Source organism: Lampetra planeri, unplaced genomic scaffold (assembly GCF_965212315.1).
Source record: "Lampetra planeri unplaced genomic scaffold, kcLamPlan1.2.h2 scaffold_864, whole genome shotgun sequence".
Classification (NCBI taxonomy): Eukaryota; Metazoa; Chordata; class Hyperoartia; order Petromyzontiformes; family Petromyzontidae; genus Lampetra; species Lampetra planeri.
Genome location: NW_027615686.1, coordinates 23,781 through 37,040, shown reverse-complemented (window position 1 = coordinate 37,040; position 13,260 = coordinate 23,781). Strand labels below are relative to the sequence as shown.

Here is a 13,260-nt window from a genome sequence, read left to right as displayed (position 1 = left end):
CAAGTATACAGCTGTCTTTTTTTTCCTTCTTTTTTTACTTGCATGCTGTCCGAGCTGCTGCTGAGTATTGTCCTGACCTAAAATATTTGTATATTGTCATCTCTTTTCCCCTCACATAAATACATACCAGCTAAACATGTTTGACGGAAGACGTGTATTTTGTGATAATATGAATGAATGTTTTCCAAAGTCCGCGCTCACATAAATAATTTTCTGATGACACATCAGCTTTTGTTCATCATACAGGACAAAGAATCCATCTTTTGAACTCCTCAATCAAACAAATGCGTGTTGGATGTTTTTAATGTTAAACATGTTTTAGAATAATGCTGATGACTACCGTATGTATACTTCAGGATCTGATCGGCCAGTTTCACCAGGAAGTGACAGTAGAATACGTCAGACGGCTCCTGAAGGGAGAAGTCAAACTGAAAGACAGGGAGCAGCAGCACAAGGCCTACAGGACCATGATGGACAACGCTCAGGCTTTGCACAGTTTATTCATCCAACAAGTGAGATACTAACATAAATGCATTTTTGTGTGTGTTGCTTTCATTATTTTAGCAATCGGTCCAGAGGGAAATGTGACCACTGGGTTTGCCTGATGCCACTTCTCTGTCCTCTCAGGGATCACAGGAGGAATGGTTGAAGAACGTCCTTCCCATGATTGCAGGAGTGCTGGATCTCCAGGATCTCCCTGCCATACAGATGCAAGTAGTCTCACTGGGAACTGCCTTTCCTGACCTCAGGTACAGAAACCAACATCTGCTGACTTCATGCGGGTTTATTTGGATACACAGACTCTACACTGGGGGAAGGGGGAGGGGGGAGCACAGTACCTGAGCCAACGCATGAAGTGGATCCAGATGTTTCTGAGCAGATTTCCCGACTGAGGCCCCATATCTCTGGGCCAATGGAGTTTGAGCCTGGAATTTCATCTCAGCAATCCACTGAAATTTCTATCTGAAGAAATGTAACGGTCAAATTAAAGTATCTTTAAATGTATTAGTGGACAGATGTAAGTAGTTGCCCCATTAATAATTCTGTTCACAAAAAGACAAAAAGAATTTGGCACTAACACACGGATGCACAAATGTAATTGTAATATACTCCGGGAAGGAAATTTGTTTGGGACTGGACTGGGCACACACAAATGCCTCAACAAACAACAACTGTAACGACGGCAGAAGGATGCACGGAACCCAGATGCAGAGGACCAATAACAAGTTTATTAACAATTTGAATCAAACAAAAAGGGCTAGGCTTCTGCACGAAGTAGGGGAATCAAAAGGAGGGGAGAACAGAAAGCGACACTCCCTAAGGAGGTGAACAATCATACAGCATGAACAGAAAATCACCCGAACCGGGGAAAGGGAGAATTTGGGGGGACTGAACAGAAAACGCAGAGCTAACAGCTAAGGATTGACTATGACCAACAACGGTGACAAAAGGCTTAACAAAGGAACTCGGGTACTCACACAGGGTAAAGGATCAAAACAGACTGTGACATGGATATACGCTTTCTCGACCACAAGGGTAACGATTCGGCTCTGAACAAAGGACTTGACCGGCTTAAGTAGGGGTGAGCGGGGACAGGTGAAACAAATCAAACAATCAAAGCAGGAAGGACAAGGTGTCGAAAATGACAACAGACAATGAGTTTCAAAATAAAACAGGAAACAGGGCAGACATGAACATAACGTGGGCGGGTGGCTTGACACTCGTGACATTACCCCCCCTCTACGGGCCGACTCCTGACGGCCCTGGGGGCGTCTGGGTGGGTACGGTAGAATTGCGAGATCAGACTCTTGTCGATGATGAATGAGGATTGACCCATGACCGTTCCTCCGGACCGTACCCCTCCCAGTCGACCAGGAACGCTTTCCTCTGCCCCGATTGCGGACCGCCAGGAGCCGCTTGACCGTGTACACCGGACCCCCATCGAGCAGGCGAGGGGGAGGAGGAGCTGGCGCCGGAGGTACCAAGGGACTCTCCCTTAGAGGCTTCACCTTGCTGACGTGGAAGGTGGGATGCACTCTCAGGGAGCGTGGCAGCTTGAGGCGAATGGAGGCTGGGTTGATGACCCTTGAGATGGGAAAAGGGCCTACAAAGCGGGGGCCCCAGCTTACGAGAACCATGAGGGATTGGGAGGTCCTTGGTGGACAACCACACCCGTTGGCCCACCCGGTACTCCGGAGCCGGCCTCCTCCTCCTGTCGGCCTTCCCCTTAGTCCTCCCCTGGTTTCGGAGGAGAACTCTGCGGGTGGCCTCCCACACCTTGTGGCATCGGCGGACCTGGGCATGAGCCGAGGGTACCACCACCTCCTTTTCTAGGGCGGGAAACAGAGGGGGTTGGTAACCAAACACACAGTGAAATGGGGATATTCCGGTGGCCGAAGTGGGGAGAGTGTTGTGTGCATACTCGACCCAGGTTAGATGTTTACTCCAGGAGGCCGGATTCCTGGGCCACCAGACACCTCAGGCAGGTCCCCAGCACCTGGTTCAGCCGCTCCGATTGGCCGTTCGACTCTGGGTGGTAGCCAGAGGAAAGGCTGACCGTAGCCCCGACGAGACTGCAGAACTCTTTCCAGAACTTGGAGACAAACTGGGGGCCACGGTCAGACACGATGTCCGCGGGGAAGCCGTGGATTCGGAACACGTGATCGCACATGGCTTGGGCCGTTTCCTTGGCAGAAGGCAACTTGGGCAGGGCTATAAAGTGTACCATTTTGGAGAACCGGTCCACCACGGTGAGAACCGTGGTGTTACCTTCAGACATGGGCAGCCCCGTGACGAAGTCCATGGAGATGTTGGACCAGGGGCGACTTGGAACCGGGAGCGGCTGGAGTAGACCTGCCGGGGAGCTGGTAGCCCCCTTGGACCGAGCACACACACCACACGCCCCCACATACTCCCTAACATCGCCTTCCATGGTCGGCCACCAGAATCGCTGCTTAATGATAAATAAAGTCCTGCGGACACCTGGGTGACATGAAAGAACAGAAGAGTGGGACCAATGTACCACCTTTGAGCGCAGACCCTCCGGGACGTAAAGTCGGTTGGGAGGGCAGCCCTCGGGTGGCCTGTTGTCGCCATTGGCTTGCCTGACGTCAGCTTCTATCTGCCAGGAGACCGCCCCTACCACACATGAGGATGGGAGGATGGGTTCCGGTCTCTTGGCAGCAGGCTCGGGATCAAACAACCGGGAGAGGGGCGTCCGGCTTGGTGTTCTCCGATCCCGGCCTGTAAGAGATAGAAAAGTTGAAACGATTGAAGAAGAGGGACCACCTGGCCTGACGAGCGTTCAACCTTTTTGCCGACCTAAGGTACTGCAGATTCTTGTGGTCTGTCCACACTATGAAAAGGGAGTTGCGACCCCTCTAACCAGTGTCGCCACTCCTCAAGAGCGGTCTTGACAGCTAACAGCTCCTTGTTCCCCACATCGTAGTTACGCTCGGCGGTTGAGTTTCCTGGACAGGTATGCGCATGGATGGACTTTCCCGTCTTTCGCCGAACGCTGAGAGAGCACGGCGCCGACGCCTTCGTTGGATGCGTCCACCTCTACAATGAACTGCCTGGCTGGGTCGGCTACCGCCAGGATGGGGGCCGAAACAAACAGTGATTTAAGTTGCCTGAAAGCTTTGTCGGCCGACTCACTCCACCTAAACTGCGACTTAGTGGATGTGAGCGTATGCAGAGGGGCCGCTATGGCACTGAAGTTCCTAATGAACCGACGGTAGAAGTTGGCAAACCCGAGGAATTGCTGCACCTTCTTGCGGTTGTCAGGAACTGGCCACTCTGCAACAGCCTTTACTTTTGCCGGGTCCATCTGTAAGGATCCCTGGGTCACTATCAGGCCCAGGAAGGATACAGTCCTGGCGTGGAAGTCGCATTTTTCTGCCTTTACAAATAATTGATGTTGCAGCAGGCGTTGAAGCACCTGGCGGACATGTCTGGTATGGCTATCGAGATCGGGCGAGAAGATTAAAATGTCGTCGAGATAAACAAATACAAACCGGTCCAGGAAATCTCTCAAGACGTCGTTGACCATGTTTTGGAAAACCGCCGGGGCATTTGTAAGACCAAAAGGCATGACCAGATACTCATAGTGACCCGTGGGCGTATTGAACCCAGTCTTCCACTCGTCCCCCTCTCGAATCCGGACCAGGTGATAGGCGTTCCGGAGATCCAGCTTGGTGAACACCTGGGCGGCCTGTAACAGTTCGAAGGCAGACGACATTAGTGGTAGAGGGTACCGGTTCTTGATTGTGATCTCGTTGAGTGGACCATAGTCGATGCAGGGTCTGAGGGACCCGTCCTTCTTCCCAACGAAGAAGAAGCCCGCCCCTACCGGGGAGGAGGACGGGCGGATCAGACCTGCTTTCAGTGAGGAGTCAATGTACTCCTCCATGGCTTTCCTCTCGGGGACCAGAGATGGAGAACAGCCGCCCCTTGGGCAGCGTGGCTCCTGGAATCAGGTCTATAGCACAGTCATAGGGGCGATGGGGAGGCAGGGAGCAGGCCTTTGCCTTGCTGAACACCGCGGCGAGATCGTGGTAAGCCTCGGGAACCCCGACCAAGTCCGGCAGCTGGGGGGGAAACCGGAGGCGATTGTCCTTCCTGTTCGCCGTCTGCCAGACGGCCCAGTACCACTGGGTCCTTGGTCTGAAGGCAGAGAGTTGCGCAGTCTGGCCCCCACCTGGTGATCCTGCCCGTGCCCCACTCCACACTAGGGCGGGTGACAACATAGCCATGGGAACCCCAAGACTACGGCATGGCTCTGTGAATTGAAAAGATGAAAAGATGTGGATTCCACATGGTCCTGGACGGCGAGCCGGACCGGACTTGTGACCTGGGATACCCGGAACAGACTGCGGCCGTCAATCCCCTTGGCCTCCAGGGGAGCAGGCAGTTCATGGATCCCCACTCCTAGTCTGCGGGCTAGGTTGCTGCACATGAGATTCACATCTGCTCCTGAGTCGATCAGAGCTTCGCATTGGATGACACAGTCTTTGTGCGTGAGTGTCACCTGCGTGAGTCTACGAGGGGGTGTATCGGTAGAAAGGGGACTCACCAGAGTGGTACGTTTTCCCGTGGGGTGAACTTTCACCGGACAACCAGCAGTTAGGTGCCCCTTTTGCCCGCAATAGAAGCACCTGCCCTCCAGGAGGCGACGCTGGCGCTCCTCCTCTGGCAGGCGGGTCCGACCCAACTCCATGGGCTCCACCCGGGACACCGAAGCTCCGACACCGATGGGAAACCGGCCCTCTGGTCGCGAAGAGGACCCCGTTCCCCGTCTGCGTTGCCGTTGGCGATCCTGCAGACGGTTATCCACCCGGATGGCGAGGGGCGATGACGCTGTCGAGGTCCTGAGGGAGGTCTAGGGGGGCCAGTTGGTCCTTTAGGGACTCACTCAGTCCGTCAGTGAATGCATCAACCAAGGCTGGTTCATTCCAGCCGCTGTCCGAGGCAAGTGACCGAAACTCCACCGAATAGTCAGCCACTGACCTGCTTTCCTGAGTCAATACTTTGAGGGATCTCGCCGCTTCACGCCCCGGGGTGGAGTGGTCGAACACCTTGCCTCAGAGAGTCTATGAACAGGTCAGGTGAGTCACATACCTCGGAAGCCCGATCCCACTCAGCGGTGGCCCAGGCCGCTGCACGTCCGGTGAGGTGGGATACCATGAAGGCGACTCGGGAACGTGGCGTGGGGAATGCCTCCGGGTGAAGCTCAAAGTGTAGGCTGCACTGGACCAGGAAGGGGCGGCACTGGCGGGAGTCGCCGGAGAAGCGTTCTGGTGCGGCAAGGTGAGGTCGAGCCCCCGCGGGATGCACCGGTGACTTGGCGGTGCAGGGGGGTGCGACTGGGCTCCATCCCGGAGTCCGGCGGCGTCGAGCGCAGGCAGGTCAGGATATCCTGCATCTGGCGGGCCAGCTGCGACACCTGGTCGGTGACGGAAGCTCGGAAGTCTTCCTGCCGAGCGTGGGTCGCCGACATGTCGCGGAGGAGGGTAGCGACCTGAGCCTGGTTCTGCCTAATACTTTCTCCCTGGGCGAGTACAGGTTCGGCAGGGAAATGTCGTCTGCTGGGTTCATGTCTGGCCGAATCGTTCTGTAACGACGGCAGAAGGATGCACGGAACCCAGATGCAGAGGACCAATAACAAGTTTATTAACAATTTGAATCAAACAAAAAGGGCTAGGCTTCTGCACGAAGTAGGGGAATCAAAAGGAGGGGAGAACAGAAAGCGACACTCCCTAAGGAGGTGAACAATCATACAGCATGAACAGAAAATCACCCGAACCGGGGGAAAGGGAGAATTTGGGGGGGACTGAACAGAAAACGCAGAGCTAACAGCTAAGGATTGACTATGACCAACAACGGTGACAAAAGGCTTAACAAAGGAACTCGGGTACTCACACAGGGTAAAGGATCAAAACAGACTGTGACATGGATATACGCTTTCTCGACCACAAGGGTAACGATTCGGCTCTGAACAAAGGACTTGACCGGCTTAAGTAGGGGTGAGCGGGGACAGGTGAAACAAATCAAACAATCAAAGCAGGAAGGACAAGGTGACAAAAATGACAACAGACAATGAGTTTCAAAATAAAACAGGAAACAGGGCAGACATGAACATAACGTGGCGGGTGGCTTGACACTCGTGACAACAACAATGAATGCAACATGCAGGATAGAAATGCTGTGTTCATCAGTACTGTTGCATGAGTTTTACAAAAAACAGAAATGCCTGCATCCATAACTCATACACTCTAATGATTTAAAATGTGTCCATGTTTTTATATTCCCATCGTTTGCTATTATAACCTGCTTCTTATAATCAGATAAATGCCGTATCAGCATTCACATGCTAACTTCTTATCTTTCACTTCCTCCCTCCACAGTGAAAAACATGTTTCAGCTCTGCTCAGGCTCAAGACGAACCTGTCGAAGACAGACAGGAGCACAGTCAAAGCAATTCTGTCTGTGACGTTGAAAGAAACCCGTGCTGCCGACACGTGTGTGTTCTTCTGCAGAGTTCACGTCAAATGAGTCGTGTGGCATCAGTTCTCTCCATCTCTGTCTGGTGACTACTCAGTAGTGTAGGTTGCTAGAGAGAGCTGTCAGCATCAGCTGTGGTACCACAGTGGGCCATGTTGACACATGCTGTCACAAGCCATAATAAAGCAAAGGGATATAACAGCATGAAATATTAGAGATGGCTCTCAAAAGCAACAATTGAATAAAAGTGGAGTGATGGTGGAACTCTACTTTTTGATGATGACCTCTCAAGGAGCCCCAAGGCCCCAAACAGATGTGATCAGCGATCAGTTGTGAGAAGAGGAGCAACTGTAATCCATTGGGAGGAATTTCATCGGATTATATGATTATAGCACGAATGGATATCATCAAGGCCTCCTGACTGACTCACCAACATCACAAGCAGCCACTTTGAACAATACAAGGAAATCATTAATGCTGTTTTGCGGGGACAGAAGCTGTGCACGCCGAGCTGAGGTGTTTCCAAGTTTATTTCTACTAGGTGCTGCAGGAAAGAGGATGAACTCAGGAAGATGGAGGTCAGAAGTACAGGTTCCCCTTCAGTGTGTTGCAGGAAATAGCCATTAATCATTAATCCCTGGATGTTTGACTGTACTGGGAAAGCCCAGGATGACCAATAACAGGAATCCAGGAACCAGAAATCCTCAGTTATTTCTTGCCTGGAACACTGCCAAAAACTTCAGAGCTCTAAGTTTGTCAGCCTGATACTACACAATTATTGAAAGCTTTTCATTTAATTTATTAAAGAACAAAATAAAAGGATTTTGTGAAGATTAAAAGAAAAAGACTGAGGTTAACGTGTGTTTTCCCCCCAGATTTGTTCATATTTTGACTTCTAACTGTAAATGAGGATGAAACATGTTCTTTTCCAGTTGTGTAAAATAAAATACCTTAAAAAATCTGCTTTGAGTTTGAAAAGCCAGAATGGAGGTTTCACATCAAGTCCTTGTCATTTGATGAGGTTTGTCACCATCTGGTGGTGACAGGACCGGGAAACCAAAGCAAACAAACCAAGAACAGACTATGATTATTTGAAGTGTATCCATCCATTCAGAGTCTGACAATAAAAGAATAAAACGTGTCCAAGGAGCCCAAATTATAGCCCAATACAATCACACAAAATAGAAAAACATTTGCTGTGAATTTCAGGCAGAAAATAAAAGTCACAATACAGAATGAGGTTTGTTTCACACCAACTGGTTTCAGAGGAAAGGACTGAATGTTTTGAATGTTGGTGTGTTCTGGAAAACTCGGTTTATCCCTAGTTGTTTGTCTTTGAGCTTCATGTGAAAAGACACACCCCCAAAGAGTGACCTGTTTACCTTCATCGCCTGGACTGAAAACAGCATCAGGACTCGGCCATGAAAAAACAGGGGACATTGGCACAGAATCAGAGGCTGTATCAGGATGATACTTTGACAAGGTAACTTGTGACTCATGTCTGAATATCATTTACAAATGTATATAAATCCACAGTAGATCTGATTTGTGTAATTATGGATTTTTCACCATGAATGTCATCATATCATTGACTGACATTAAAACATGTTCTGCAGTTATCGGTGGATGAATGAGTCAAAGACAAGTGAGTTTGAATGAAATATGTTCACGTGGCATATTTCTGATTCTGTCTTATTTTTTTCTTTTTCTATTTCCCACTCTCTCCTTGTGTCACATTGCAGATGTGAATGCATAATGTCTAGAATAGGAAGAATAGTTCACATTTTACAATCACAATGTTGTCTCACTAAATCAAATCATGTCTGGAAGGAAAAAAAATGCTGAGTGGACTGAATATTCTGCTCCTCAGGTAAACACATTAAACACAACACAACACAAAGAAGATGGCGTAAGTTAACGATTTTAAGAAAATCAAGAATGTGTCTAGCATCCTTTCCATTTTGAAACATGAGAGTTTTCTTTTGCATAAAGCAACAGTGTGAAAACAGTGGAAACCAGTGAAACATAAGAGCTGAAACTGATCTGAGTTGCACCTGACAGGAAGGAAACCTCTTTGGCTCCACAGTTTAACTTTGACTGCGGGCCTCTGTAACCCACTTTTCCCTTCTGGGTCAGCCATGTTAACATCATGCTGCTCTGCAAACCTGTAGCTTGACTCCAGTAGCCGCAAAACGGTTACTGTGGAAAACTGTAGAAACTTCGTATGATTTTTAAATATTAGCATTATTATTTGGTTGGGAAGTCCAGAGAGAGAAGTTTTGTTTGAGGGACATGTTTGTATAAACTCACATGACACTCCCATTTACCAAATGCAAATAGAAAGTTAGCTGTTAGTATCCAGCTAGGTTGCAAATGCACGACTGTTGTAACTCAAGTGTAAAATGAAATTTGAATGTAATCTTTTTCCTCGACTTTGTGTAATAATTAGTGATCTGTCATCTGTCATCCATGGCTGTAAACATCCATACAGGTCTGAAAATCAACAGATTTCCAGCTGCAGTGTTTGAATCACAAATCCAACATGACACAGTGGTTCAAATCCCCAAAACAATATCCACTGGCCCATTCTTGGAGGTAAGATTTCCACTAACGTGCTTTTGTGTGATCATAGTATAAGTCAGAGTATGCTGAATATGCTGAGTATCCTGAGAATGCTGAGAATGCGCATTCAGTGTGAATCCCAGGCGACCTCTGACCTCGGTCTCTGCTTCAGCACTCAGTGTTAACTCCAGCTCAGAAAGAGTATTTGTACACCACTGCAGCTTCGCACAGCTCCATGCACGTGCGTAACCTCATCACTCAGCATTACATGAACATACTGCACAGGTGCACACAAACAGGTGAGAGGCCATCTGCACTGGTTTGAAAATGTAGACTCACTGTTACAACACTGTTGTGATGGGACACTGCTACTACTCTGTGATGGTTTTTAGACATATCCATGTTTTTCTTTTCAGGAACCAGCCCTGTGACCTCCAGCCCGTCCGAGGAAAACAGGGAAAAACACCAATCACAACTTCTTACTGGGGCAAAACCCTCATGGAAGACAAATACAGACACGAGAAATCCTGTGAAAACCCAAAAGCCCGAAACCACAAGCCAGGTGGGACAAAAAATACACATCAAATAGCTGATTGTCTGAATATAATCACATTTCACTGACATTCCATTAATACTTCAGGCTCCAAAACACTAAAAAATGAAGATACAAACACCGACACTGAGACATAAAAGTCCAAGAAGTGAGTTAAAGACAGGTTTAGGAAAACAAAGGGATGCAACTGTTTATCAAATGTTTCTTCCTAAGTAAATTCACTTGTCACGTCACAGCGAGTTGGTTCATAATATTTGGTTTGTTGCCAGGAACCAGAACCCGACTGGAGAGGGAGGAGTGCAAAATGGACGACTCTTTGAGTGAAAGGAAGAGCCCTCTCTATCTGAGAGATTCAGATGATGACATAACCTCAGATTTATCCCTTTTTTCTGAAGTCTGAGTTGTGACAAACGCATCCTGAGACTCATGGTGATCAGAAATGTTTCTGTCGCCAGCCAGACCTTGGCAATTAGGAATGAACATTAAAATGGTGAATATTAATTTGTTGTTGTGAATAAAGGTTGGATCCGACAACATTCAGACACTGTGTGAACCATTTTGTTTGTTATCCTAAGTCAAAGACAAAACAACGGCTGGTGTGAAATTACATCTTTATTGTGGGAATGAATGAATGAAAGGTGACTAGAGGGAGCTAAAGGCCTGTTACATGGTTGCATGATCAGTATGTGAAGACGGGTTCAAGAAAAAGAAATGGCACCAAATATTCCTTTGCAACAAATACATGTGACATTATTGCATTGTCGACAGTTCCCAAATGAAAATAAGCAAATGCTGATGACTTATAAACAATATAATACAGGTCTTTCAGTGTTAAGAACAGTTTGTTTCAGCATTAACGTTGTGGTGACTGCGAGGGGAGCTGCTGCCCCCCAGAGGAAAGGAATGAAACAACACAATGAGCCAACTTGTCCTCTTTTTAAGATTTCTTGTACTCGATTCTTTCCACCTTGACGTCGTCGCCAATCAGCTGATAAACGTACGTCACCACTGTAGACGCCTGGATGTCCATTAATACAAAAGAAGGGATGATGTTGCTGTGAGGAGAGAAGACAGATATGACACATTAAATATATTCACAGCAGGTTTTAGATGTCACCTGGTCCCACACACCTGATAAGTGTGTATAATGTCGCAGCTTTTTGTCAGTTTCTAACTTTTCCCAGGTATTTGTATCCCACAACATAAACACAACAGTCCTGTTTATAGGAAACAGCTTGTCTAAGTCCAATTTTAGCGGCATGTGTGTCTTGTACCTTTCCAGTGCGCTGTAGGCTCCTGTGGCTGAGCCAGGGTTGATGTAGAACTTGTTCTCATTTTCAAATGCCTCAAATTTGTGTGTGTGCCCGGAGATAAGGATGTCGACGTCCAGCTGCCTCTGGAGCAGCGCCAGGCTGGCCATGTCGCCCCAGGGGATCACCTGGTGTCCATGGATGAGACCAATTTTAAACTGTCCCACCGTCACTACCTTCTGCTCTGGGTAGTTCAGATTCTGAAAAAAAAAACAACACATTTAAGTTTAAACCACTTTGGCTTCAAATGTAACTAAAACTCTTAATTTCTTTTACTTTTGTCTAAAAACAAACACACAAACCTCGTCGAAGTCTCCTCGGACTATGTGGACGTCTCCAGCGAGGGTCTTTAAGTAATCATAGCTCTCCTTGGTGCAGAGATTCCCGGTACAGAGAATATGCTGGATCTTCCCTGGGACCAAGAGCTTCTTGAACTTGGCTGGCAGGGTGTTGCACCGGTGGGGGATGTGCAGGTCACCTAACACCAGGACCAACTGACAGCATCGCAAAGACACACACAGGTTAAATACTCACCAGTGATCCCGGAGATAGTTCAGAGTGCTGGGTGCAACATCTGAGCCGCGAAAATAGAATGGGGCTGAGGATGAAGCCCTGGGGGACACCCCCAGGTGATTTGTAGAGCAAACAATGGCGCCAGAAACCACCAGACTCCTCAGTTAGTAGGTAATTCATTGTTTGTGTGTTGTTTACAACAGGCAAATAATTGTCCAGCTTTGTGTTAGTGGACCAACACAATGGTCGAGTCCAGATGAGCTTCAGCATAGCGGATTCATGCCACACTACAGACTCAAACTTGCAAATATGCCTTTTTGTGGATACATAGCTTCAGATAATGAGTGTCTGAAAGCTGCTCATGGAACAAACAATGTGATCAAAGTATGGTGAGAAAACGTTGATCATCCCTAATGAAGGTTTCAGACACTCAATCAATGTCAGAGAGAGTCCAGAGGAACCAAAAACCGACAAATCACATAGATCGGACTTAACATTACCGCCCTACATAACCTCACTACACTGGTGTAGTGATGATTCTATCAAATATCAACTTCAGTGAAACGACTGTCATTTTATCCTGTGATATGCCAAATGTCTGCAGGCTGGCAGGAGGTGCAAACAAATAATGAATTTCAAGATAAAACAGCAACCATGACTCATGGGCAAATGCAGGAAATAAAACTTTTTGCCTTACACACTCTCAACACATCGCTGAGCGTTTCATTTGATTTGAAGAAAGTTTACTTTCGTTACTATAACTTGGTTGTCAATTACTTGAATGTTAGGACCTTAACTGTCTTTGACTGACTTACTTTGAGATGAGTAATTGGAAAGATTCTGTTTAGCACAGATGAGTGCATGTGCAATTTCAGCATCATACCTTAACAGGTAGAAGGTCATGACACTGTACTTGCTGAATGAGCAGCAGCTAGTTAGTTCTGTACACCCTCATGTTAGTGCACCGTGCAAACAGGGACCCAACTCAAAGCACAGGCACTTACCCGGTGACCAGCCTGGTTGATTGGAGACAGGCAAGGAGGTGTGGAAGGATGAGGGGAGTGGGGTGAGACAGGGAGGGAGGCGGGATGTGTGTGTGGGGAGATTGAAACAGGCATGATGACAGATTGGGAAAAAATATAAGAAAGAGAAAAAAAGACAACAACAACAGTTGGGACAAAAAGGGAAAACTGAAATTAGAAATTAAAAAGTGAATGGATGAAGTTGACAGATACTATTAATTTCCAAACAAAACATGAAAAGTTACAACATAATGAGATAGAATTAAATGTTAATTGTTAATGGTTATTGATGATGAAA

The 13,260-nt window shown here is 47.7% G+C and overlaps 1 protein-coding gene across 1 annotated transcript; it reads right to left on the bottom strand.

Moving 5' to 3' along the window:
• Positions 1–11,054: 11,054 nt before the first annotated feature.
• On the bottom strand, positions 11,055–13,058 carry LOC144742115 (vacuolar protein sorting-associated protein 29). Its single transcript, XM_078624613.1, has 4 exons — positions 12,945–13,058; positions 11,730–11,921; positions 11,392–11,627; positions 11,055–11,172 (listed from the first exon to the last, which is right to left on the bottom strand). Exons 1-4 carry the CDS (start codon positions 13,056–13,058, stop codon positions 11,055–11,057), a joined length of 660 nt encoding a protein of 219 aa, XP_078480739.1.
• Positions 13,059–13,260: the final 202 nt, after the last annotated feature.

Coding starts and splice junctions, on each gene's coding strand:
- LOC144742115 (XM_078624613.1), bottom strand. CDS start 13,058: ATGCCTGTTTCAATCTCCCCACACACACATCCCGCCTCCCTCCCTGTC. Junction 11,922..12,944: donor TCAACCAGGCTGGTCACCGG/GTAAGTGCCTGT, acceptor CGATGCTGTCAG/TTGGTCCTGGTGTTAGGTGA. Junction 11,173..11,391: donor GCCTACAGCGCACTGGAAAG/GTACAAGACACA, acceptor CTCTCCTCACAG/CAACATCATCCCTTCTTTTG.